Consider the following 27,017-nt stretch of genomic DNA (forward strand, 5'->3'; position numbering starts at 1 on the left):
CATAGAAGAGTGAAATTTCAGTCCACTCAGGTAAGAGAAGATCTCAAAAGGCTTTATGAGGAAGGTAGATGGGATACCATTTTGATTTAGAGGCATGATGACTCTTAGCTGTCTTGAGGGGGTGGGAGAATCCATCTTTGGGGAGAAGCTTGGGTGGAAATAGATCTGATATTGCAGTATAGTGTTACATTTTGAAAATGAAAATGAATTCCTGTTATTTTCCTTAGCAAACTCTTCTTGGTTGTTAGGGTTATATGGTTATCTTTGGGGAGTGGTTCAGATTCTCTAAGATACATGTGGGATATTAATGTTGGTCAAAGCAGAGTCTGAAATGCTGCCCAGTCGTGGTTTGGAAGTCAGCCCGAAAGGCCTTCACAGCCATCTCTATTTGTTGTCTGCCCGCCCCCCTCCCCCCACCCCCGACAAGGCCAAGACCTTGTTTACCACCCTGGAGGACAGTGCTAGGACTAGTGGCTGAGATTTCCTTTGAAAATCCAGGGCTTTCCAATGGAATGGTTGACAGTTTTTTCTAGCGGGATGGCTCTGTTTTGGGCTTATTGATGGGGTAACAGGATTGCCCACTTTCTACCCTGAGCAAGTAGGAATGCCATTTACCCTGGATAATCTTTTTAAATGAGTAGGAAAGAACAGATGCTGTGTTTTATTTCATATTAAGATTGAATTTGCAAGGGCCTACTAATTGGTAACTTGATAACCTTGATTAACTGTATGGGTCACTGGAGTCCTCAGAGTACATGTGAGTTTATTATGGAACAATTAGCCAGGGAACATGAGCTCAGATTCCATAGCAAAGGGCTCCTTGTGGTGAGAAATAGTGATTAGTCTGACTAATTACTGTTTATATAGGGATTTCTCTCTTTGTTTAGTTTAGGATCTCACATTTTGTTGAAGGAAGGGAATCCATGTTTCTATTATTTTCCATATTAACACACTAAACTTTTCTTGTGTTTAGAGGCCAGAGCCCACCGGTTGCTGAATTTAACTTACTCCTGAAAGCTCACACTTTGGAAACCTATGGGGTGGATCCCCACCCATGCAAGGTAATTGCCCCTCATAGCAGGTCGATATTTAATCATTGTTTTGCCCAAAAGAGAGTTAACAGGTGTGCAGGCCCGGAAGACCCCTCCTAGGACATTTCCACAGCCTGACTGACTGCCCCTGATTGGAAGGGACAAGAGTGGGCTGCAGTCGCACATTTTGGTGGTTAATTCTCTCCATTGGAGTCTTCCAATTGCTTGCTAATTTCTGTGTAGTTGCTACATTTTCCTAAATTAACCTACATGGATTCATTCATCAAGTTGATGATTTTACCCCTGAGAAGTTACTGGATCCTAACAGATTTATTCTGCAGGCCATTGCCAGCAAGAATGCAGTCTTAAAAAATGGGAAGGTAGAAGAAAAAAAAAAAGATTTAAAATTATATTTTGACATTAGGAGTATTTGTTTTTCTTTTTTCCTTTACTCATATTATTTGACAGTATTTCTGTCAAACGTGAAACCCAGACCATGTGTATCCGAATCACCTGGGCCCTACTCCAAACTACTGAGTCAGAGTTGCTGGGGGTGCCACTGGGGAATCTGCCTTTTTAACGAGCTCCCAGGGTGATGCTCATGCACACATTTGCCAGAAATGTTTTATGAAAACAATATCCTCCTTTCTATATCCTAACCTACACATCAACCAGGCACTAACCTGAATCCTAAACTAAGTGTTTATATCAGCCAGGCTTTTACAGGTACGTTTTTGAGTCATGCTGGAACATTTCTTTACCCAGATGGGACCAGCTAATGGGATTTGGTGAAGTACTCGTCCCATAGCCCTCAGCTCAGGCTGCTCTTTAGAGCTTCAGCAACTCCTGTTGCCCAATTACATCAGGATCTGTGGGAGTGCAGACCAGGCTCCCCAGATGATTCCAATGTGCAGCCAAGGCAGAGAGCCGGTGGTACTTGCCCACGTTGGTATGTGCATCTTCCTGCTCTGCTCACACAATTATTTGTTTTGTTTTATTTTCATTTCATTGAGCTAATTTATTTATTTAATTTATTTGAGTGATTTTTATTTATTTTCTTTGTTGAAGTATAGTTGACATACTATATTATATTAGTTTCAGGTATAACCACACAATTATTTTAGAATATTTGCCAGATGCCCCTTCCTCGTAATGGTATCAATTAGGTTATTCCATTTAGTGAATTACATTTTATCCACAAATTTGTGCCTCTCTATTTATTGTACTTATTGCTTGGAGACTGATTTGATTTTTCTTGTTGTTGTTCCTTTGCCTTTACTTAACTTATCGATGCTTGATGTTCTTGGTAAAACCTGGAAACAACTAGGCCTTTCTGGACATATCTTTATAACAAAATTGCCAGAAATCCTGTGTGGGATTGAATCAAGCTGGATCAGATGCTCAGGGCTTTGCTTTCATAGCATCTTTGGTTTCAGGGCTGATGGCCACCAAGAACAATTTACCCACATTACAGGGCAGATCGGAGAACTCAGGCGGCCCCAGAAGGCGCTTGGAAGTAGAAGTGGTGGTTTGGGACTAATCTGTGTTTTCCCAGGAGGTTCCTGGTGAGGCGGAAGTTCTGTTCCTCAAAGGGAAAAGCTACGCATTCTTGGACCTCACCTAGATTCTAGAAGTCCCGTCCTTAGAAGTCTCAGCTCAGAAACTTAATTTATTGCTATAATCATCGGAATTAATCTGAAATTAACCCAGATTGAGGATGAGTAAGCATACCATTTATCATTCATTTTCCTCAATCCTAATAAGTTTTTATTTCTATTTTTTCAGGATTCAACAGGCACAACAACATTTTTAGGATTCACTGCTGCAGGCTTTGTGGTATTCCAGGGAAATAAGAGAATCCATTTGGTAAAATGGTGAGTCTTTGGAAAACTGGCTTACCGTTTTTCTTAGTCTTGTTGGTCTTTCCCTGCCTTTGACATTTTTTGGAAACATCATGTAGAATGCCTAGTGTCCATTTCTTTGCCTCGGAGCTTCATTTATAAAGGGATTTGTCACCTATAAATGAAACCCAATCTAGGCTGCCCTGTCTTAGTGGGGAATTGGATTTGTCAACCTAAGGAGTCAACGCAGGAGACCTGGGGTGCCTCCGAAGAGAAAGTGTCCAGTGTTTCCTTACCAGTAGCTTCTGCTCTGGCCAGAGGACTGACCGTGGAGTGGGTCAGGGCGGGTAAGGTGCAAAATCTCTCGAGCAATGCAGGACCCACTCTCTCCCACTCACTTCTGTCCACTTTCTTCTGTTGAATCCTTGCTGCAAACTCACCTTTTGTTATCCAGTGTATCACTGAACATGCATTTGGCTCAAAGTAACAGGAATATCTACTCACAATGGCTTACAAGTAAGAGGACTGACTATCTCACACAGCAAAAATTCCAGACATTGGGCAGTTTCACAGTCCATTAACTTAACTTTCCAACAACACTGTGAAGAACTTGGGTTGCTTCCTTTTCTTCTCTGCCATCCCAGGTTGGTGTCTTTTGTCCCCAGGCTCGTGCTCATAATATGGCCACGCGTGCAACTCTGGCCATCACATCTTCACACAGTAACACCCAGAGCCTGGAGGAGAGCAGCCCATTCCATTTGTCTCCTATTAAAACAAGGATAACTTTTTCAGAAACCCTGAAGGGACTTCCTGTGTATCTAATTGGGCAGGATTGGGTCATATGCACCTATTTAAACCAATCCTTCCAAGAAGAATGGGAACTCCATTACTGGGTTGCTCAAATCAAGTTGGTTAATCCTCTTGAGTCTGGGAAGAGCATAATCTGCCTGACCTCAAAGAAGAATAAAGTCTAGGTTTTGTCAGTAAAAAAGTGGGAGGATGGAGTGGGGTAGGTGACCAGCAGCACCCATGGTCCAATCAAGGAGCAAAATGGTTTTGTTAAGAATGAAGAAGGCTAAACATTATATGTGGAATATTGTAAAGGCTTAGTCTTGTTCTTACCTTCAGCTGGATTCAGCTCCCTCTCTGATGGTCCTTGACAGGCTTCTCACCCCTGTTACATCTCACTGGGTGGTGGGCTTGCTGCTTTGGCCTGAGCCCTTGGGTCTGAAGTTATTCTTGATAGGCCAGTGGGCATCCATCCTCAGTCCTGGCTTGGAAATGCTCTTTTGCACTTACCTGAACCTCAGTTTCATGGTTCTTTTAGCTTCAGGATCTTTCTACCACCTCTTTATCAAGTCCTCCCCCTACCTCTTCTTGTCTCCTCTTCGCACCTGCCTTCCCTTCAAACCTTCTCCACCAGCATCAGTCCGCTAATGCCCACTCCACTCCCTACACCTCCTGCTCTTTTTTATGATCAGCCCTCTCTATCACTGCCTTTTACTCAATTCATACTTTCAACTCCCCTCTGTGCCCACTTGTTCTCTTCTTCCACAATTAACATTCTCAAAACTCGTTTGCCTTTAATAAATCACTTAGCTTCTGAGTCTCAATGTACTCATCCATAAAATGGGTATCAATTATATCTAACTGCCTTATAAGGATGGAAGGAGATGAGGGAGAAGCAAATGAAATAGTGTGTGTAAGAACGATGCAATTTGTGAACTATGACGTTATATACGTGTAACGTGATGGTGTTACCCAGTTTTCTTCTCTGTTTCAGCACCTTGTAAAGAAGCTCCAATGTTAGTCACCCTTCAGTCCATTCCAGAATAAGATCCCTAGGGATTCCTACAGACTTTGGGGAGTATAGGTAATTCGAGGACTTCCCCCATCCCACTCTGGGCCTACAAAAGTCTTAGGGATCCAAAGGGTGTTAGATCCTCAGGTTTCTGAATTGCTTGAGCTCTGGAGTAGTTAGATTAGAACCTGACATATCTCAAGTGCAAATTAATTGCAAGTCTCTCCTCTTTGGGCTTCAGTTTCTTCCTGGGTCCATGAAGAGTTGAGATGGACAATCTCCAGACCATTTGTTTCTGGTTCTACATCTTGGTGTTCCTGGTGGGGTCCTGATGTCATCCTCATCCTTTCCAGCCTCTGCTTAGGCACATGCATTTATAACAGCCATGTACATGTTGCTAAAACAAATTTTCTTCCCACATTAATCTTAGTTTGGGTTTTTTTTGACATCCATTGAGCTTTGTCACTCCCACAAATCCTCTCCTAAGTTAAAACAATTTAATGTGACCTCACTGTTCTTTTTCCCCCGGAAAAGCACAGGGGCACACACATCACTATCCCAGGAATTAGATCAAAGGAATAAAAATAGAATTCTCTCCTGTCTTTACACGTGTCTTCTCACCCAGGAGGTGACCTGGGGTCTACATTTCAGGCAGATTTTAATCAAGCAGCTCCTTAAGATGGAACCTAAAGTCGCTCTTTTGACTACAATTCGTCAAGTTGTCCTCACAATTTTGAGTATCTCAATATCTAATAACACTATTGTTTTATAAACAGGGAGAGCAGAAATGAAAATTTTGCAGTGTGGTGTGTGAGTTTCTTGGAGATGGATGTAAAAGGATGAGGGAGACAGATATTGTGAATCTATGTCATTTCATTAGCTGAGTCTGAAACAATCACATTCTTCCGACCTCGCAAAGTGGGCTGGCCAATTAATATTGTTTTGGTCATTAATGTTCACGAAACTTCTAGAGCTCCATGGAAGAAAGGTGCAGCTTAACTGTAAAAAATGGAATAAATAAATCTGAGCTGCCTATGGATCCTCTCTTGGGAAGAAAATTGCTATATAATTCACTTGGGGGTTTTCGCTGCTCATTAGGCCTTCACCGATGATAAGATAATATCTTGTTTCACTGCAGTCTGCTTGACGTTTATGAGTCAGCCGGATTCCTATGGGAAGGCCAGGTACCTTGGTTAGCTGCCACTTTTTTTTTCCTTCTTACCCAAAGGGATTTTCTTTTCTTAGGCCGGATGTCTGCAAGTTGAAGTTTGAAGGAAAGACATTTTATGTGATTGGCACCCAGAAGGAGGTCAGATACTGCTTTTCTAACTGCCTGTTGTTGTGTGTGCATGAGAGAAGTTCAAGCATAAAATGTGCCCTGAGATTTGTAGCTTTAAAGTTTGTGATGATAATGGAAGCTATATGCTGAAAACATTTTAGAGGTAAACAAATAAACACTGAGTTTGCACATTTAAGAATAAAGTCAGTGAGCAATGTTGGCCATATACCCCTGTGTGAAAAATACACTGGGATAGACTTGAGAAATGGAAAATGGAACCTCCCTCACCTCTATAATTTGCCAAAATACAGATTTGTGAAACAAGTGAAAAATACTTACAAAGCTAGATATCAACCAGTGCTGGTTAGAGTTTATAAACAGAGCCTATTAGTCCTGGGAACAAAAGGAGTTACCAGATAGATACGGGTTGGGTTCATTTTTCAGGGAACGCGTTTGGGAGGAGGCCATTACTGAAACTTTGAGCCTCAGAGCTAGGGATGGAAGCTTGCAGATTTTCTTGACCCTAGTTTTCAGTTGAAGCACTAGTTATTCAAGGATGGCAAATAGTTTTTAAACTAATCCAAGTCTGATTGAGGGGTAGATGGTGCCCGGAGTGTTGAGAAGGATTGCAAGGCTGCTTTTATTAGAAACAGGGCCTAGATAGGTTAGTGATGTCTGCAAGGGGGGAGGGAGGGGGGATACCACTTTAAGGACACTTTTAAGAACATAGTACTTCATTAGTTACTTCAAATCTGTTTGGTAGGTGGCGGGATACAAAGAGGTAAATACCTAAAGGAAAAACATGAAAAATATAAGCTGTGTTTAACCTGCTCTTTCTTGTTCTGTTATTTTTTATTAGAAAAAAGCCATGTTGGCATTCCATACTTCAACACCAGCTGCCTGCAAACATCTTTGGAAGTGTGGGGTGGAGAACCAGGCCTTTTATAAGTAAGTAGCTTTTATTCATTTAATCATAGGTTTTAAAAGCACCCTTGGAGCTCTTTATGTTTTGCAAACAGCTGCATACTCATTTCTTTCAATACAGTCATTTTTATTATATGTAAGTGAATTATGAGTTTGGTGCATTGTTCAGGGTGGCTCCCAACCACTGTTGGCCCGACCAAGTCCTGAGCTCTATGTTGGGCCTTTACCGTAGAACTGCTGTGGGCTTTTGTTTCCTGACGTTGCTGTTTTCATTCAACATGTCACAGGATCTAATTTTGGTTGGGTGCCCCCCTCAGAAGCGGACGTTGAGAAGAGTTTGGAGCAAGTAGTTTCTTTGAGATGTGGTCCCTGAATGTACCAAGGGACATGGGGAAGCAAGCAACGTAGGGTGTGTTATTGAGCAGGTCACTACTGTGGGGTGCTGGGCTCAGCTCTGTGGGGAACTCTGGCAGACCGCAGAACATGCCTCCAAGTTCTCCCACTGACCAGCAAAGAGGCCGGGCTGTTTCTCTACCAATTCCCCATTCATTTTGGTGGAGGGCCGCTTTGGAGGGCAGAGTTAATATTCTCTGGCACATCTGACTTACTCTGAGTGTGGGTTGAATGTGCTCTCACAACCAGAAAAAGAAACCTTTGGCAGAGAGTCACACATGTTCAGAGTAAGAAGCCTTTGTATATGGAGATGAGAACCAAAGGTTTATGCCATCAGAGCCACAGATGGAACGCCATCAGAGCCTAGGATCATAGAAAGTCAGTGCTGGACAGGACTTCAGAAACCATCCATAAAGCTCTCAGGTTTCAAAAGAGGTTCAAGTATAGGATCTTTCCACTGAGTTCCAGCTTCTCCTCTCTGAGACACACTTGCTGATTGGAAGAGCAGTGGCAATGGACGCAGTTAAGAACCTAGCCCAGCCCTGCCCAGCGTATCAGCACTGCCAACCTCTGGAGCTCATCCAGGTGGCGTTTCCTCAGTCTCCCCACACTGAGATTCTGTCTTACTCATTAGATTCACCTCCCTGAAAATGCTGAGTCTCTGAACCTCCTGGGCTTTGGCTGACTAGGACCGTCAGGAGAATAATGGCTTGGACAATGATTTTCAGCCACAGAACTCTTTTCCTTTAACAGAAGTATAGGTAAAGCCTAGTACATAAAAGAGATCAGAATAGAAAAGCTGTGGTTGTTGGTAGGGACCAGGGTTGGGACTGGGGACTGGAGACCCTTTGCCCATTGCTCACTGCTCCTCAGGAGCTTGGATCACCAGTTGTCCCATTTGCCTAGAACTTTCCCAGGTTTAGTTTTGAGAGCCCCGTGTCCTGAGAAAGCCCTCAGTCCCTGGCAGACCCTATATCAAGAGCATAATTTGAAAACCTTTGCATGAGATGATCCACAAAATGTGCTTCTAGGAATGATGATGTATATCAGAACTTCCCATAACCATCTGCACCTCAAGGCATCCGTAGATCCCCTGGGGTGTTTTGGAGCTGATAAAAAAGGATATCCAGGGGCTGGCCCGGTGGCATAGTGGTTTGGTTCGTGCTTGGCTTGGGCAGCCCGGGGTTCGCAGGTTCGGATCCCGGGCGCAGACCTACGCACCACTCATCAAGCCATGCTGTGGCAGGCATCCCACATAAAGTAGAGGAAGATGGGCATGGATGTTAGCCCAGGGCCAATCTTCCTCAGCAAAAAGAGGGGGATTGGCAGCAGATGTTAGCTCAGGGCTAATCTTCCTCGCACACGAAAAAGGATACCTGATAGCCTCTGAAAAAATCAGCACGTCTAGACCTCTCCTTCACATGAGAGCTGAGAGAGAGAAATGCAGAGGGTTTAGTGCTCTTAGTCTTTGGGTGGAGCCTGCACATTTTTTGTTTTTGTTTTTAATTATTTTTAAAGTTGAGATAATACTCATATACCATAAAATTCACCCTTTAAAATTATACATTCAGTGGGTTTTAGTACAATTCACAAAGTTATGCAACCATCACCCCTATCTAATTCCAGAACGTTTTTATCACCCCCAAAAGAAAGCCTGTACCCATTAGAGGTCACTCCCCATTCCTCCCTGTCCCCAGACCTTGGCAACCACACATCTACTTTCTGTGGTTATAGATTTCATATAGTCTGGACATTTCATATAAATGGAATCATAAACTATGTGGCCTTTTGTGCCTGGCTTCTTTCACTTAAGGTAATGTTTTCGAGGTTCATCCATGTTGTAGCATGTATCAGTACTTCATTTCTTTTTATGGCTGAATAATATTCTACTGTTTGAATACGCTGCATTTTGTTGATCCATTCATCAGTTGATGGACATTTGGGTTGTTCCTTCTTTTTAGATATTATGAATAATGCTGCTATGAATATCCATGTGAAAGTTATACCTAGGAGTGAAATTTCTGGGTCAAAGGGTAACTTTATACTTAACTTTTTAAGAAACTGACAAACTGTTCTTAGAGCCTAAGCTTTTGGAGCTCTTCTTTTCTACCTTTAATGAAATCATCTGGTTCCTGTTAAAGGATAACTTAGAGATATTTAGTTAGTATTTTGAATGACTATTTTCTCACAAATGAGGGAGTTGGTAGATGGAACCTAAAAGTAAAAGTAAGGTATATCGTGACGCTATTTTATTGTAGATTTTTATGTCATATCTGTACTAGATTTGATCTCCCTGAGGGTAGGAACTAGATTCTGTTTATCTCTGTATTTCCTAAAAACCCCAGGCACTCAAAAAATATTTTCTGTATCAAACTGATCAGGCATGGTTTCTGTCCTCCAGAGACTTGTATTTCATGAGAGACTAAAAGGGAGGTGCTGATGAAATTCCCCAAGGGACCCCATAGGAGGAGGTGAGTCTCGCTGCTGGGGGAGTTGGAGGTAGAAGGCCCTTTTGAGTGGAGGAAGGACATTGACCTGAGCAAGGGACCAAGGCGGGAAGTGGAAGACTTACTTTGGGGAGGATGAGCAGCTACACAAGACTGGAGCAGAGGGTAGATGAAGTAGAAAGGGAGGAGATGAGGGGCCAGGAGATCTTGAGGCCGGACGGAGGGCTCAGCCATCGTGAACAAGACGGCAGAGGAGTGACAGATGTGGTTGATTGCTGCTGACCCACAGACAAGCTGAGGGCAGAGAGTTGTAAAGGAGAACACGGAGCAGACGGCAGCACTCAGTAAGTCCTACTTGGGAGGAGTTGAGCACAGACTTGCAGATCCTTTAGTGAAATCATAGGGTCTCTATAAAAGAAGAACTTAGGACATTAGGTAGTTCTTTTGCACACATGTTGTCTTATCATGTGGAGGGAGTCACTTGGTAGATGGAGTCAGGTAAAAAAAGCAGAGTGGAAAGAGAGGAAGTGGGGAGAAAAAACTGCAATCTGGGGAATCTGTTTTGCACATTTTGGGTACGCTGATTAGCTGGCAGCTAGCAAAGAGGTCAGTCTGATAATTCTATCACCAAATAGGCCAACTGGGCATATCGAAGAAATCCCCTCTAGTCATCTGTGGATGTTTCTGAAGTCCCAGAGAGTTTAGCTGTGAGCACAAGTGGCACTGCATAGGGTTGATGGAGTCCTCGCATCAGCACCTCTGCTTTGGTTAGGCTGGGCTACCCCGTCTCTCTCATTAGGACTTCTGACCCCTAATATTTGTGCTGATCTGAGATTTACCAGAACCTTTTCTTCCTGCATTGTCTCATAACCATCCCAATTCCTTAGTAAGAAGGAAAGATAGCGCTTGTTCTGACCCAGCTGTGTGACCTTGGACAAGTCTCTGGCCTCAGCCTTCTCATCTGTAGAACGGAAGGCAGTGGAACTCAGCCATGATTTGCTTGCCTCACTGTGGCCTGGCGTTGCCGAGTGTGGGCTATGGAAGCAAGTGGGCTTGGGTTTGAATCTTGACTCTGTTGCTTACTCGCAGTAGAGCCTGGAACAAAGCACTTAGACTCTTTGAGCATCATCTTTATTTTCATCTTCAAAATGTGATTGTTTAATACCTGCCTGCAGTGTTTAGTTCTGCCAGGTGCACTGACCACCGATAAGTGGTAGCTGCTGCTATGACTACAGCTGCTACCCCTCCACTAATGAAAGTTTTTTGAGCGCCAGTTGGTTGCAGAGCCCAGTCCTTTGATTCTGAAGGGCTCCGACTCTGTTAAGCTTTGGGGAGGGTGCCTGCTTCCTCTGTTGCTCCGTCCCTTTTCCGGGCAGAGGTCCTGGCCCTGCTTCCAGCTCTGTCCGACTGGCACTGCATTTTAATGGTTTCTGCTGGCAGAGCAAGGCCCTCATCCTGTTTCCTGGGTTGGGGGTGGTTTGCTCCCTGCTTTTCCACTTCACTTGCCATGGGACCCGCTGGCTGGTGCCTGGGAATTTCCTAGTGTGCTTTTAAGACATGAATGTGCTGCTGGTTGTCAGCTGGCCCCGGGCCACCAATCAGGTTGGAAAGCCCTGGCTCTGAGATCTGCTGCCTGGGAATGGAGCCCAGAAGCAGAAACTCTGATTTTTCGCTCCTGCTCCAAACCCCAGGAGATCCTTGGCACAGACTCAGTCACTATTTCAGAGCTTCCTTTATGCCATGTGTTTTCTAGGTGCTGCCCCCCCGCCCCGGCACTGGAGCTCGCCTTCTCTGGGCGCTGGTTCCCCTAAAGCACACTGGACGCCCTGCAGGGCTCAGGGGCTCACTGGTGTTTCCATTTGAGGAATCTTTATCTCACACCTGCTTTATACGTGCACTGTGCTGGGCACTGGGGACACGGTGGAGGCTCAGATGGCACTCTCTGTCCCCAACTTTGTATAGAATTGTGTGCAGGGGATAAAGGCAGTCCCTAATAAATTTCATATCTAGAGTTTGGTGTGCATTTTGTCAGAAGAACAAGATTGCACTTGGTAGATAAGGACCCACAGCAGCTCCCTAAACCAGTGCCTCTCACACTTTAGCAAGCACGTGAATGACCTGGAGATCTTGTTAGAATGTGGATTCTGGTTCAGGGGGTCTGGGTGGGGCATGAGAGCCCATATTTATAATAAGCTCCCTGGTGATGCTGTGCTGCAGGCCCATGGTCCACACTTTGAGTAACAATGTTCTAAACCAGTGGTTCTCAGCCCTGACTGCACGTTAGAATCACCTGGGGAGCTTTGGAAAAATACCAACACTGTGGACCCTACCCCAGACCCAGTTAAATCAGAATCTGGGTCCTTGCAAAAGCTTGTGCACAAATGTTCATGGCAACATTGTTCATAATGACTAAAATGTGGAAACAACCCAAATGCCCATCAGCTGATGAATGGATAAAAGAAAGTGGTATATCCATACAATGGAATATTATTCCGCCTTAAAAAGAAGTGAAGTGCTGATTCATGCTACAACAAGGATGAGCCTTGAAAACAGTATGCTAAGTGAAAGAAGCCAGTCACAAAATGTCATATATCATATGGTTCCATTTATATGAAATGTCCAGAATAGGCAAATATTTAGAGACAGAAAGTAAATTAGTAGTCCTCTAGCCCTGGGAGTGGGGGAGATGAGGAGGGGAAATGGAGAGTGAGTGCCAATGGGTATGGGAGGGTTGTTTTTGGGATGATGAAAATGTTTTTCGATGATTTTTTTTTAACTTTGTGAGTTATGAAAACCACTGAAGTGTACAATCTAAGAAAGTGAACTTTATGGTATATGAGTTAATTCTCCAGAAAGCTGTTTTAACAAGTCAGAACCTGGGATAAGAGGTCCAGATGTTGGTAGTAATAAAAGTTCCCGCAGTGGTGCTAACGTGCAGCCTAGGGTTGAAATGCTCTAATCCAGTGATTCTCAAAGTTGAGTCCCTGGAGGAGCATCAGCATCTCCTGGGAACTTGTTATAAATGCAGATTCTTAGGCTCTACCCCAAACTATTGAATCAGAAACTTTTGTTATAAAAGTGATTCGGTTGCTCTCTGAAGTATGAGAACCTGCATGGCTAAAGCATTATTTTGAAAATACAGACAAACCTGGGTTTGCAGCCTGATTCCTCCAGCTTCTATCATGTGACCATAGTTAAGTGACTTAACCCTTCTGTGCCTCAGTTTCCTCATGTAAAAATGTGGATTGCTTCTTCCTAGGAGAGAGCTGTGAGGATAAAATCAATTAGCATATTGAAGGTGCTTTGGATGGTGCGTGGCCCATAGTAAGTGCTCCATAATAACGCAGGTCGTCGTTGCTATGATTACTGCGGAACCCCTAAACCATGATTTCAATGGGAAATTGTATTGTTAATTCTAGAAGTGGCCTCTTAGAACACCCCCCGTTGTCTCCCCAGCACCTAATCTGGCCTCCACCCCCAGCCCCTGTAGTGGTAGGTTCCAGAGGAGAAGTTAGAGGCAGGGTGAGGGGGTGTGCTCCTGCAGAGCTGTGCTGTGTGTGCATCGTGTGATACTGACACTCAGCGAACACTGTGCCTGTGCCAGACACTGTCTGGACGCATGGCACATCTCACGAGTTACCCCATTTAAAGGACAGCTTTGATGTCAGAACTGGGCAGGAGAGCTCTCTGGTGCCATGGGAAGGGGTCTCTGGGTACAGTAGCTGCCCTGGCAGTTCTGGGGTGGGGAGCAGTGGAGAGCTGTGACAGCAGAAAGGTGAGTGTGACCAGGCCACCAGTTAAATACACAGTTGTTCCCAGGTCAGGTGTTGGTAAATTGGGGACTGCCTGGATTTCTCTGTGAGGTCAGATGTTTGAGAATAGTCAACACTTTTGTGGTGGGATTTTGACGGGGAGGTGGAGGTGGGGAGAGGGCAGGCGGGGAAGAAGGCTGGAGGGGAGGGAATTGCTGTTTCTACTAGATTGTGCCTTCACGGCCTGTAGTGGGAAGAAGACTTTTGCTCTGGGCTCGTTGTTGATGTGAGAGCCTGGGAAACAGAGCGCCGGAACACATCAGCTAAGTTGGAGCACGAGGGCCTCTTTCTGGCTTTCAGAGTGTTGGACATGGTTCCTGGAATCTCCATGACTGAGAGGATTGGCTGTAGTGGCTCAGTCGTGAGAAGGCAGTGGAGGGCCTGGAGAGAGATATGAGGGAGGGAGGGAGGAGAAGCACTCCTATAATGAGCAGGTGGTGTGCCAGGTGCTTTCACGGCATTTGATCTCATGTAACCCTCCTCAGAACACCATGAATTAGGTACTATAATACCCCCCCTTTAAAAAATTCGTGGAGAAACTGAGGTACAGAAAATCTACATGTCTTGATATGACCTGACTTCACAGGACCAAAAGCTGTTAAAAATACGGACCTCTGCTCTTTCAAGGAAGATGCCACTGCTCGAGTCTTCAAGGAGAATACAGGGACTCAGAGGTTCTCAAATGCAAGTGTTACCGCACCAGGTCCATTTTTGCCCGCTGCCCAGACAGCCAATCACCGAGACGACGAGATTGCAGAGAGAGAGGGTTTAATCACAAGGCAGCCAAGTGAGGAAAACTGGAGAACAAGTCTCAAATCTGCCTCCCTGGAAATAGGGACTCAGGGGTATTTATGGGGAAGGGGGAAAGGTGGTCTGAAATGATTGGAGGTGAGGAGAGATGAGGTAATTGATGATCTGCGCACGCGTAGTCAGCCTTCATGCCTCTTTGAAGGACACATCTTCACAGAATTGGCGGCATTAGCGTGCCCGGAGGGGGGAGTTCCAACCTCTTGCCGTCAAAAGGGCCCAGTTGATGGGTTGGTGGTCTTAATCCAGCCTGAAGTGGACAAGGGGTTCAGTTCCTGAAAAAAATAGCTCAAACACCCATTACCATGGTAACCCAGGCTCCAGGGAGATGTCATCCATAGGAACCTAGTGGGAGTCGGAAAGCATATTGCCCAAACAGCACAGTTAACAATGAGTAAGTTTATTGTGCAGATTTAAGTCCTCACTTTCCATTCTGATAAGTTTCTAGGTAAGGACATCACCCCTTCTTCCTGGTGCAGGGAAGAAGATACCTTTACAAATGGAGATTTTCTTTACAACTGTAAATGTCTCTCATAAAGGATAACTAGAACTAAGAATGGGCTTAGCACGACCCACCCAGGTACCCGGAGATGTCTATAGTAATGGCCTTTTCTGAGGGCAGGCCTCCCATCCCAAACTCCTTTGGTTAGTTGGTGGGGTTGGGGGTCAAAATGTCATTCAGGCAGAGACATATTTTGAGTTCGCAAATTCCAATCCCCCATAGTTACTAGCTGCTTAATCATCAATGGCTGTTAGCCGGTTTCACAAGTGGGCTGCCTTGGAATGACCTTGGGTTGTCTGACAAAAATAGGAACCCCTGGGCCCCTCTCCAGACCTGCTAAATGAGGATCTCTAGTGATGGAGCCTGAGAACCGGTGTTTTTAACCCCTACTCTGGGTGCTGCTGCTGCGCGGCCAGGTTTGGGAACAACTAGACACGTGTCCTGTAACACAGCCACCTTTCTCCTTCCCCCGTCTATTTCTCTCCATCCCATTGTCTGGGTTTCCCAATTCCCAGTTGATTTCTGTGTTCAAGTTCTCAGAATAAACTCCCCTGTTAAAATTCTGTTAAAGATCTCAACCCAGACATTATGGGGAGTCTACGTGGACATTTGTGAGGGCAGGGAATTGGTGATAAAGCTCTTGGGAGAGTGTCTCTGAGCAAATCAAGTGACAGGAATAATCACCCAGGGCAATCAGCTGTCAGAAAGAAGCCAAGGCTTTTTTCACTCCTCTCATGCTGAGCAGACAACTCTTGGCTCTCTCTGTGAGAATATGTCTTCTGACCTGTTTTTCTTGAGGGTCTTTGAGGGTTTGGGACGATGCGATGCAGGGCTGAGGCCTCCTGCCAAGGCCGCTCTGGGTGTAAGGAGAAGGCAGTGGCATCTCTGGGGCCTGGCAGGGCGGAGCTGAGGCTGAACCAGTGAAAAACAGAGCCGCCCACCTCTCCCCAGAGAGGTTCCCTAGAACTGCTGTGCTGGCCACATTCCTTTGAGCTTCTAGTATCTTCTATAAACTGGGCACAGAGTTGAATTTGAATTTCAAAAACTCCAATTAGGGCTCCTAATAATCTTGTTTTTTTTGTTTGTTTGTTTTCTTTTGTGAGGAGGACTAGCCCTGAGCTAACATCTGATGCCAATCCTCCCCTTTTTTCTTGAGGAAGATTGGCCCTGAGCTAACATCCGTGGCCATCTTCCTCTATTTTATATGGGACGCCGCCACAGCACGGCTTAACAAGTGGTGCATCGGTGCGCGCCCGAGATCCAAACCTGCAAACCCCAGACCGCCGCAGCGGAGCGCGCGCACTTAACCGCTTGCGCCACCAGGCTGGCCCCCTAATAATCTTCTTTTTAGCAGACTACCTTGCCCCAAGGATCTTTAGGAACCTAGAACAACAACAACAACAAACATTAAAAAAGCAGAAGCTCCTTTAAAGCTCTCTCCTCCCCAACCTCCAAGGACTTGGGAGCTACAGCCCTGCCAAGAAGACGAGGAGAGGGAGGTGGTGGCGACCCTTTTCTCAGCTCCAGCAATTACTGTGTCGGGCCCACAGCCCTCTTGGGCTCAGAGGGCAGAGGAGTCAGAGCAGGCGCGTCCTTAAGCGAGGAGGAGGGCACGGTGCGATGCTGGCCCACGTCAGCCGGCTTGCTAGGGATTCTCCTCTTCGCTGGGTGTGGTCTGTAACCCAGCTCTGGCCAGCGGCCTGTGCTGCCTGTCCCAGGTGTCCAGAGCATCCAGGTGTGGCTCTCCTGTGCTCCGGCCTGTCTTTAGGGCTCCCACGCTATCTTCTCTGGGCCTTGCCTTGACAGGAATCCCCCTCCCAGGGCCTGCACCCCCTCCCCTGCCCATCTCACTCTCCTTCTCGTCCTTTGTTGCCAGTGCCCCTCTCTCTTGGCCCAGGCTGTTTGCAGAGGTGGATGGGAGAAGGGGCTTCTTTGCAAATGAGTGTTAGTTACTATGGTGTTCCATTGTTCTGAGGTCAAAGACTAAAATCCTTAACAAAGACAGCTCAAGATCAGATCCTGGTAAATTAAGGGGAAAAATGTGTGTGTGTGTGCACGCGCACTCATAGTAATAACAATAATAGTAATACCCTGGGGAAATACACGTCACATCAGATCTTCTTTTAGTTCCCCCAGGGCTCAGGCTCAGGGCTTTTGTGCCTGCTGGGCCTTCTGCCTGGAACACTGCCCACTGTCCTGCCCTGGGTAACCTTCCTTCCCCCAGATCTCAGCTCAGGGCACCTTCCCAGGCCCCTAGACTGGATCAGTCCCCCACCCCCCATGCTCGCAGTGCATCTTTCCTTTCACAGCTGCACCATAGCTTGCAATTTACATTTGTTACTTATTTGCATGGTTTCTAGATTAATATCCATTTCCCCTCTAGGCCTTTATACCCCAGGAATGCAGAGACCGCGGAGATGTGTGTCTTCCCTGAGCTCAATGTGGTGCCCAGAGCCACAGGCATTAGGTTAACAATTGCCGAGGGAATGAACAAAGGCTTCAAGACCTCAGGGGTGGGGATCTGCCCGCAGGCAAACTTCTTGCCAGAGCCCTGCTGTGTGCCTGTCTCTGCTCAGAATTGTATAGAGCACACTGTTTTGTGGTGCTTTTTAAATTAAGATTTTATAACTGTCAATATTTAAAAATGATCCTGAACTCTGAGAGACCATTCTGTCTAACTTGTTGGATTTAATTGCCTAAGCCTTCAAGTGACTAACTGGAGCCATCCTCAGCCCCCACAGTAATTTAGTGCCCCATGGGCAGCCTCCGGGCCGCCCATGTCCCAGATTGTTTTTCAGAGTGCTGTTGTTGTGTATGTATTTATGGGTAGGGCTCAGACGTGCTGAATCAGTGCTTGGCTGGCTTCTCGTTCCTCGTGTATCTTAGTCATCTACCAGGGCGGGTTCTTTGAAAGAGCACTGGGTCATGGTGACTTAGCTGGGGAATACTCAGAAGCCAGAGGCCATTCCCATGGTGACATGGGCCCCTCATGCCCTCTCTCAGGCAGTACACAACAGGTAGGTTCTTTGTGACCTAGTGAGTGACCTGGGTCACCGGGAAGCTTTCTTCTGCTGCAGTGTTGGTTAAGGCACAGCCAAGAAATTGCCCACACAGCAAGGAACTGAATGATGCCATGTGACACAGCCAGTCCTTCATAGCTTTCAAATAGAAATGGGGAAGAATCCCTTCCGATCATCAGTATTGCCTGGTCCTGTTTGCAGGTCATGACCCGGTAATGGATTATGAGACCAAACGTGTGGGTCATCGCCAGCATTTAAAAGAATGAAAAGAGATGGCATAGAAAAGATCAGATTGCAATACACATAATGAAAGTAACCATTCTTTTGAGGAAGTTTTCTTTCAGGTTTGTGTGTGCGTGCACACTGAGTCACATGATAAAACGTATTTCTTTCTTTCCGTCAAAAATATCTGTTTACCATGCTCTGTAGCTTGTCCCACTTGGACTTTCCAACGTCACTACCAACCTTGCTTTGCTTTTTCTTAAAGGTATGCAAAATCGAGTCAGATCAAGACTGTGTCAAGCAGCAAGATATTTTTTAAAGGAAGTAGATTTCGATATAGGTGGGTACCCATGGTTCCATGTTGACGACGGGCTTGGGGTGGGGGCAGCCATTTACCTTTGAATATTTTGCTAGTAAATCAGTGCCCGTTGGCTTGTGGGCTGTTTTGGTCCTCCCTTTCCACTCCACTCACTTCTTACACTCACAGGCACCCTCAAACTCTGCAGTAACTTCCCCTCGTGGAGGAAGAGAAGGTGTGGATCCCTAGTGCCGGGTCAGACCATTGTGAAGTTAAAAAAAAAAAGATATGTGTGCACAGCCTTCCCCTTCTGCTCTGAGCATCCATTTCACAGACGTTGGGTTTCTGTCTTTTGCAGCGGTAAAGTTGCCAAAGAGGTGGTGGAGGCGAGCTCTAAAATCCAGAGGGAGCCTCCGGAGGTGCACAGGTGAGTGGGGTGCTCCCCAGGGCTCGGGAGGCTTCTGGGGTGGACAGAGGGATTTCAAGGCTGGCTTTGCCAAATCCTCTATAACAGGACAGGGCGTAAGGGCACCAGCTGTCTATTGTTTTCGTCTCTGGTTCCAGGCATGACACTATCGCTGGAAATCTCCCTCAGATTTGGCAGGGCCGTGGCATGAGTGCGGCTGGGCTCCATTTTGAGTTACTTGCTCTGTGGGGAGTCGTCTGCTTGATTCAGCCTGGAGTGTCACATGAACGAACAGGACATGTGTGAAGCACGGCTGTGACATCTCCTGGCTGAGTCTTTCAGCATGTCCTCTTAGAGCTGCTCTCTGTTCCTGCCTCTGTTCCTCAGACTTGGCCAGTTCTCATCAGCCTGACTCCTTCTGGGCTATTTCACATGAGGGGGGCGAGGGTGCTCGCCTCTCATTGGACTCTTTACTCCCAAAAGTCACTCAGAGGAATGAGGAACTTAGTCATTAGTGGTTCAAGAGTACGCAATTTCATTAAGGTGGTGTGACATGTATGTCTTAGGAATTAAATAGTCTCTTGGTCATGCTGGACTTCATACCACTGCAATTTACACAAATCATTGGACATCCTAAACCCCAAACATGCTAAATATCTCAAGCTGAGCATTCTCATCATGACGCTTCCCCTCTTGAAAGCAAGATCATCATAAGCTATGTTCTTTAGGAAGTTCGCACACACTGGGTTGGCACCTGTTCTTCCTTTCCCATCTTTGAACTCAGAGGAGTCTCCCTTATGCTCAGATTTGCCCAGTCCCTTCTAGTTCCCGGGTGACCCAGTGAGCTGGGTGCCTCTCACCTTATCCCCCAAGGTTGTTGGGCAGAAGGAGGCCATGATCTCTCAGAAGTGTGGCTAAGCTAGCCTGGCGTGGACGTCCAGATGGCACTTCCCTTCCTACAGGGGAGCAGAACCACAGTCTGCACAAGATCCCGTGCAGATTTGTAAAGAGAATAATTCATCCCCAGTTTCGGGTGACCCACTGGGAAGCTGTCACATGCAAGTCTGCAAAACCAGTGTCTCCTGCTTTAAGAAGGAGAAAATTGTGGGGTGAGGGAAGCTGGAGCACCTTGTCTGGGAGCATCTTGGTGTAATACCTGTGGAAGTTTTACAGCCCACCCATCCATGACAATTGTCTTTTTTTTTTTTTAATAGTCTTTTTATACCCTCTCCTCTGCCTCACATTTTGGTTACTCAGTGCAGCAGAAATGTAGAAGAGGAAATGATAAAACATATCATTTGAACTTTTCCAGAATCTTTGGGCTGGAAATGACCTCAGGGATCACCGAGTTTGATGCTTCTATTTTACGGACAAGGGAACTTGAGTCTCGGAAAAGTTAAATGATTTTCTGAGGTCATAATTCTTTTTTGGTGGCAGATCTAAGCCTAGAACTCTAGGGTTCTGCTTCTGAGTCCTGAGCTCTTTTCTCTGTAGCATCTGTCATGTTGAAAACCTCTGGCATTCTCCTAGAAGCCGGGAGGCAGAACTACCCCAGGAGCTCAGCTTGGGTTTTATTCTTCCAGCTTGAATCTTGAGTGTTTGATCTGAAAAAAAAGAAATAGTCAATGCTAGGGAGTTCTCTTGATGGCACAAAGTCTGAAACTGTTTTTAACAATATACTTTCAAGAGACGTATTCCAAATATATAGGTTTTTTAAGAGTCCCATAGTTACCATCTATGGCTGGTTAATAAGATTAGAAAAGAATTTAAAAAATACTTCTCTTTTCAATTAAAGTTTGCATAATTTATGGGAATCAAGGCTTCCTAGATCAGGGTTTTTTAAACCTTAGCTCGCGCATGGATCACCTGGGGATCCTGTTCAAGTCAGATTATGGTTGATGAATCTGGCATTTCTAATGAGCTCCTAGGAGATGGCCATGTGGCTGGTCTGTGGGCTGCACTTTGAGTAGCCACGCTCTAGATAACTGGTGGTGGAGGGGGTGAGGGGAGCAGAGTGCCCATAGAGAAAAGCTTTTCCTGGAGTGGACTGAACCAATGGAGACGATGAGAAATGAGGCATCCGTTAATTTACAGTTTCCCTTTTCTGAATCTTCTAAAATGCCCCAGGTTATTACTGCAGACAAGGCCCTTAAGCCCTTGAGACACTGGTTCTCATGCGCTTTCTTTTCCTTCCACTACCCCTTTTATGTATATGTGAAAGCCTATTGAGTTCACATCCTCAGGATGCCTCTCTTCTGGTCCTCAGTTCTTTGGCCATATCTCTCAAATCCCTGACAATACAGGGAAAAATTTGTTTAAAATAATGATACAAAGCAAGCTCTGGGAGGGCAAGGCCTGTGTCTATCTCGATCGTCTCCATATCACCCAAAACCTAACACAGTGCCTGGCGCATAGTAGAAGGTCAGTACATATTTGTTGAATGAATGCATGAACTAGGGGCATGGATGACAGCAGCACTTCTGCAATTTTCTGAGACCTGAGATCTGTCCACGGTGCTGACCCAGAGACCTCGACCTCCCAGGAGGCAGCACTGGGGTCAGAGCCATAGCGATGTGGGCCACTCTCAGAAAGCAATTTCTCGTTCCTTCCCAGGAGCCAGTTGCATGATAGAAAATTGTTTCTCTTGAACAATTATTTTATTCTTGAATTATTTTGACTTCTCTGATGTGGCTGTCAAAAGTGAGAGTGTAGTAATGAGCTCTCTTTCTCTGGCGGTGTTCAGAGATGACTGCTAGTCTAGAATGGTGACAGTAAAGCTTCAGTCAGCTATCTTTCCTCACACTTGAGATTCTACACGTCAAAGAATGACAAGTTCATGGACTCCTACTTCTGCTGATGTGTGTTTAGAGAGAGACAGATATGGACAGACTGAGAATGCTGTCTTGAGATTTTTCTTTTTTTCAAAAAGAGGACAAGCTAACTCCCATGGTAGCTCACTGATCTTTGCTGAGTAAGACTCGCCTGCCCACCGCAGAGGCCTGATGAGCTGTGTGAGCCCCCTGGGCATAGCAGCCACCACCAGGGGACCCCCAGAGGCAGCTTTTGTACCTGAAATGAGCACCTGTCTAAGGAGTCATGAATGGGTTCTAATCTTGGCTGTGTTGCTTACCACTGTGTGGTCTGGGGTAAGTCACTTAACTTCTCAGATCATCAGTTTGTTCATCTATAAAATGAGATTCATATTTCTTTGCCAAACTTCTAAGTTTTGTTATGAGCATTAAAATAAAGTGCTTTAAAAATTACAAAGTGCCATACAAATGTGATATTATTATCATCTCTCATCCAAAAATGGGAAGCTGGCATCTGACAGACACGTCCACAGTAAAGTCTCTTCAGATGGAGTTTTTGATCACTGGCCAGCGGCACTTCCTTTCACTCCAAGGAGTGGTGCAGGACTCCGTGAGCCTTGTTTTAGCGGCTTTATTTTGTGCTACCGTTTCTTGAAGCCAATCTTGGAATATACTTGCAGGTCCCCGAGGTAACCTTTCTACCTCAATAGAATTCTTAATGACAGTTTCATTCGGAAACTGTTCTGTGCCGGGAGCACACACATGAGTGGGCTGCAAAGCAAGTCAGGCACTTTTGCCGAGTCAGCTGATGGGCGGATGGGAGAAACACACAGCACAGCACAGACCCTCACGCGGCCTGGGGAGACCCCAGCTATAGAAGCTGTTACCTCAGGAACTCAGGCGGAAGGGTGGAGTGGGAGCCAAGTGGGATGTCGGCACATCCTTTAGAGGCTGACACAGCGGGACCTCTACAGCCACAAATGGCAGAGCATTAGGGGTAGTGAACGGAGCCCCTGCTGGGGGGTGGAGGATAAATCATGCAGAAAGGCAGTGTGGAGTGCAGCAGAGGCCCTGGGCTGGGAATCAGGTGAGCTGGCTTTGAGTCCTGAGTCTGCTCATGTAAGTGTCTTTAGTCAAGTTCATGACCTCACTGAGTCAGTTTCCTCATCTGTAGATAGGGTATTTTTCTTGCCTGTCTTCTAAGCACATTGAGAAAAACAAATGCAGTAAAGTGTATACAAATCACTTTGTAAACTAGGAAAGAGCCCTCTGAATTCTGGTGTTATATTTATTATTAGAATGACTGCACTGGTGGGCTCTTGCTTTAAGTGAAGCTTGATCAGTTGGCACCTTTGAAAAGGCTGCAAGGAGATAGTTAGGTCAAAAAGGGTAACCTGTGGTCTAAAGTCAGTAGGGAAAGGTGGGAGACCTGCATTTTGATTCTAATTTTGCTTCTCTTTCTACCGAGTTGTCCTGGTGCCCCGCACCAAGTCTAGAGCCCTGGACTCTTTGTGCTCCGGGGAGATCCCCAGTCATGTCCAACTTTGGGTTTATCTGAGTCTTGTACTTCCAAGGGAAATTGTGTTCATCTCTGAATCAAAGAATTGGAATGTCTCAGGGTTGCAATCGACCATAGGGGTCATCTGGCCTAACCCTAGGCAGACCCCATAACCCCCTGCCCCTGGCCTTGGGCCTCTGCTACAACGCAGCAGCAGGAGCAGTGAGCGTAGGGGCTGAGTCAACGTCCTCCTGACCATCCAATGCCAGGCTCGCACCTGTGAGGTCACAGCTGGTGAGCTCAGCCTGTGCCAGCACCAGGCAACTGCCCAGACATTGCGATGTGGTAGGGGCCAGCCCTAGGCTGCTTGATATCTCCCACTGAAGAGTGTTGGGAGGAGGGCTGATGGGGAGGAAAGGCCCTCCATAAAGGCTCACTGTGGGCCCCACTTTGTTGCAACATACACGGTGATTCCCGGGCGATAGGACTGTAGCCAGCTCAGGGGGCATGCGTGGTCAGAGGTGGGGCAGAGCGATTCAGAGTTGGTTTGTGCAAGAATGGAAAATGGCCTTTTCAGAGGTCAGAAAGCTACATGGCCCACACAAACATGGCAACATGCTGTGCTTTGCAGAGCTAGCATCACAGTCATGAGGGCCACAGGGCCAAAGGAAACCCCATGAAAGCTCAAAAAATGAGAATCCTTCACAATAAAAGAAGGAACTGCCTGTGGTAAATTTTAATCTCCTCCCCTACTCCTTCCTCTCTCCCTCCCTCGCTCCCTCCCTTCCTTTCTTCTTTCCTTCCTTCCTTCCCCCTGCAAGGAATCCGCATCTCCACTTCTTTCCCCGTAAACCCTACCACACTTGCCAGGACTTGCCACAGGCATCACCTCCCCTGGAAGGTCATTCTTGGCTCTCCCCTCACTCACGGCAGGATCACGGCCCCTCCTGAGTGCTCCTGTGGGACCCTCGGCCATCGGTCTCCTCCATGAGACGCGTGCTGTTCCAGCTGTGGCTGCAGCACCTTAATGAGTCATGAATTGAAAATAGTGATCAAGACCAGCATTTAAACAAACTAAAACAGAATGAAAAAAACAGAGAATCACACACAGCAAAGGTTACTATTGCTGCAAGAAACATCGCTTTAGTTGTGTGTCTTCCTACATGTGTGCACGTGTGTGTGTGTGTACAGAGAGAAGATATAAAATGTATTTATTAGTGTGGGTCTCAGTCAAAAAAGTTTGAAAATCATGGTTCTAAAGAGTGAGTTACTTAAGGTGAGGACCACAGTTCCCCAGAATAAGGCAGACCGTCCAATACAAATATATCAGCTTCAAAATAAGTGGTCAGAGAATGAAATAATGAAGAAAAGGACTCCATGGTTAAGCGAATCCTTATAAATTTCCTTTCCAGCCAGTGCCAGCTGTAGGGAGATTTTCACTCTAGATGCTAAGAGGCATCCTGATCTTTCCCGGCCCCCTCCCGTGCCCAGTGGAAACTCCCGGGCCGTAAGGCAGTCCCGTCAGCCGGCCTGGGGAACTTCTGGGCCAGTCCAAAATGGCAATTTGTGTCAAGCCAGGAGTATATTCAGTTTACTTCAGTTCCAAACCTGAACAGCCGTTAGCAAGATGCCAAGCGAGACGCTGTAAGGCGCTTGAGAATGGATAGACCAGTCCCTGCCCTTAAGGCACTTATCAAGGTGGGATTAATTAATGCACGAATAATTAGAGAGAGACAGAGGTGACAAACGTGAGTTGTGAAAGAAGGGAGAGTAGTGTGAGAAGAGAGAGAGTGCGTGTGTGTGTGTGGTGAGGGCAATCCAGGAAGGCTTCAAGGGGAAGGAGACGTTTGACATTATCTTTGAAGGATGGGTAGGTTTGGTTTTGATGGGAAACGTGGGGAGAGGAAAGGTGCTCAAACCCCGCTGCCTGCCTGTGCCCCACTTCCCTGTCTCTCAGGGCAAACAGCTGGTGTCCCTGCTACAGGCAGTGTCAACAGGCCTCCCAGCTGCCAGCCAATAGTCTTGACAAGACACCTGCACAGCTTGCTTGCCATCAGCTGCCCCTCACAGCCACTGACGTGCGTGCGTGCTCCTTTCCAATGGAGAAAACAGAGCTGGCTTCCAGGCTGGTTGGTGATGGGGTGTGAATTTGAATGGGAATATTAAACACTGGTATTAAATGTTGGACATCCAGCAATACCAAGACAGCTCAGAGCTGTAGAACATCTGTGCCATCGATCGGCCAGGGTTTTTCGTTTTGTGTTTTTGGTTAATTACTTTGAGCCGCGCCCCTCGTTCAGTTTTCTGCATGTCTAGTTCGGCGATACCTGCCTCCCACATCCTTTTCCAGTGCCTGTGTTGCCACGTAGCATGCCCACGTCTGGTGACGTAGGGGAAATACGTTTTCTCTCACTATATCCCATTAGAACACATGGACATTCTGTCACTGTCAGGACCTTAAGGATAAATGGGCTGTGTGTTGAGTGTTACGTCATCTTTACCACTGGCCTAATCCACTGTGTGTGTCTAGAAGCGGTTCTCAGCTTGGTAGCCTACTGAGATGGAGGCACTGGCGTTCGCAGTGGAAACCAACCTCATCGGGCTTGTGTCTGTTTTCAGAGCCAGCATTACCCAGAGCCGCAGCTCGCACTCCTTGAACAAACAGCTCATCATTAACATGGAGCCCCTGCAGCCCCTGCTACCTTCCCCCAGTGAGCAGGAGGAGGACCTTGCGCTGGGTGAGGGTAAGTGCCCTTCCTTCCAGAGGCCAGCATTGCAGGCTCACCCTGGAGGAGCAAGTGAGGCGCCAATCCTGGGTACCTTGGGTAATGGTCGGGGTGGAGGACAAAGTGAGTCATAAACTTGTGTTTTTAGTAAATAAGCTGTTTGCCGGAAGACTGCCTTATATTGAGAGTTCTTTCAGTTTCTCCTAGAGAGATTCACTCCTAGAGGTACAAAGTGTTCCTAAAATTACATGTAAAGCAGTAATGGTGTTAGACCTGCACTGTCCAGTATGGTGGCCACTAGCCATGCTGTGGGCTGTTTAAAATTAAGTTTAAATTAGTTAAAATTAAAAATTCAGTTCCTCGGCCACATTAACTAGATTTCCAATGCTCAGTAGTCACATGTGGCTACCATCTTGGACAGTTCAGACTGAGAACATTTCCATCACCACAGAAAGTTCTATTGAATAGCAATGATTTGACTATAATCACAATTAAGTTAGTGATTAAAGAATTCTCCACTGATCATCCCCTTTCTGCCTCAGTATTTCTCCATCCTCATGTTCCTTTTCCACAGGTCCTTGTCTGACAGTTTTGATACAAGCTAAACTGTATAGGGTCCACTTCAACCCGAAAGTTGTTATATTTATAAAGAATATAATACATGTCCTTCTAGGCTTCTTTTTTTGCTTTTGAGGACTTTATTTACCTCAGGGAAGAATCTTACCGTGCTGCTTGCTGCAGACACCTGGTAAGGCAAATCTCACACATTAATTTCAAAGTAAATTTTAAAAATTCACACAAAAGAAGTTATTGGAATGCTGAACACAAACATAACATGCTTTTCCTTAACTTTATGTGATTTTGGTTTTATCATTTAAAATCTGGAGACTGGGAAATTTCCAGAGGGCAGGGTACTCTGTTCCCAAAATATCACCTTCACGTGCTGCTTCAAGTCAAGAATTCCTTCCATAGGGGAAGACCCTTTGGCCCATAATAAGAATATGGCTTGAGGTGTGAATACTCTTGGGAGTGGCAGCAGCAGCTGATTCACACTGAAGTGTAAAGAATTTTAGAAAATCTTTTCCTGAAAGGAAGCTTTAATGGTTAGAAGGAGAACTGGGCAACTGGATGCCAAAAATTCTATAGGTGGAAGGAAAGTGTGCAAAAGACGAGAGATGGAGTCTCAGAAGACACCTGTAT

At 46.0% G+C, this 27,017-nt stretch overlaps 1 protein-coding gene across 1 annotated transcript in view; it reads left to right on the forward strand.

Moving 5' to 3' along the window:
* Positions 1-27,017, forward strand: part of FRMD3 (FERM domain containing 3) — a 275,763-nt gene that overhangs the window by 204,101 nt on the left and 44,645 nt on the right. Inside the window, exons 7-13 of the mRNA XM_058565583.1 lie at positions 974-1,061; positions 2,817-2,905; positions 5,919-5,982; positions 6,812-6,900; positions 18,345-18,419; positions 18,736-18,804; positions 25,711-25,835. Coding sequence (XP_058421566.1) covers positions 974-1,061; positions 2,817-2,905; positions 5,919-5,982; positions 6,812-6,900; positions 18,345-18,419; positions 18,736-18,804; positions 25,711-25,835 — 599 coding nt within the window. The remainder of the gene's footprint in view (positions 1-973; positions 1,062-2,816; positions 2,906-5,918; positions 5,983-6,811; positions 6,901-18,344; positions 18,420-18,735; positions 18,805-25,710; positions 25,836-27,017) is intronic.

This window comes from Diceros bicornis, chromosome 22 (genome assembly GCF_020826845.1).
Source record: "Diceros bicornis minor isolate mBicDic1 chromosome 22, mDicBic1.mat.cur, whole genome shotgun sequence".
Classification (NCBI taxonomy): domain Eukaryota; kingdom Metazoa; phylum Chordata; class Mammalia; order Perissodactyla; family Rhinocerotidae; genus Diceros; species Diceros bicornis.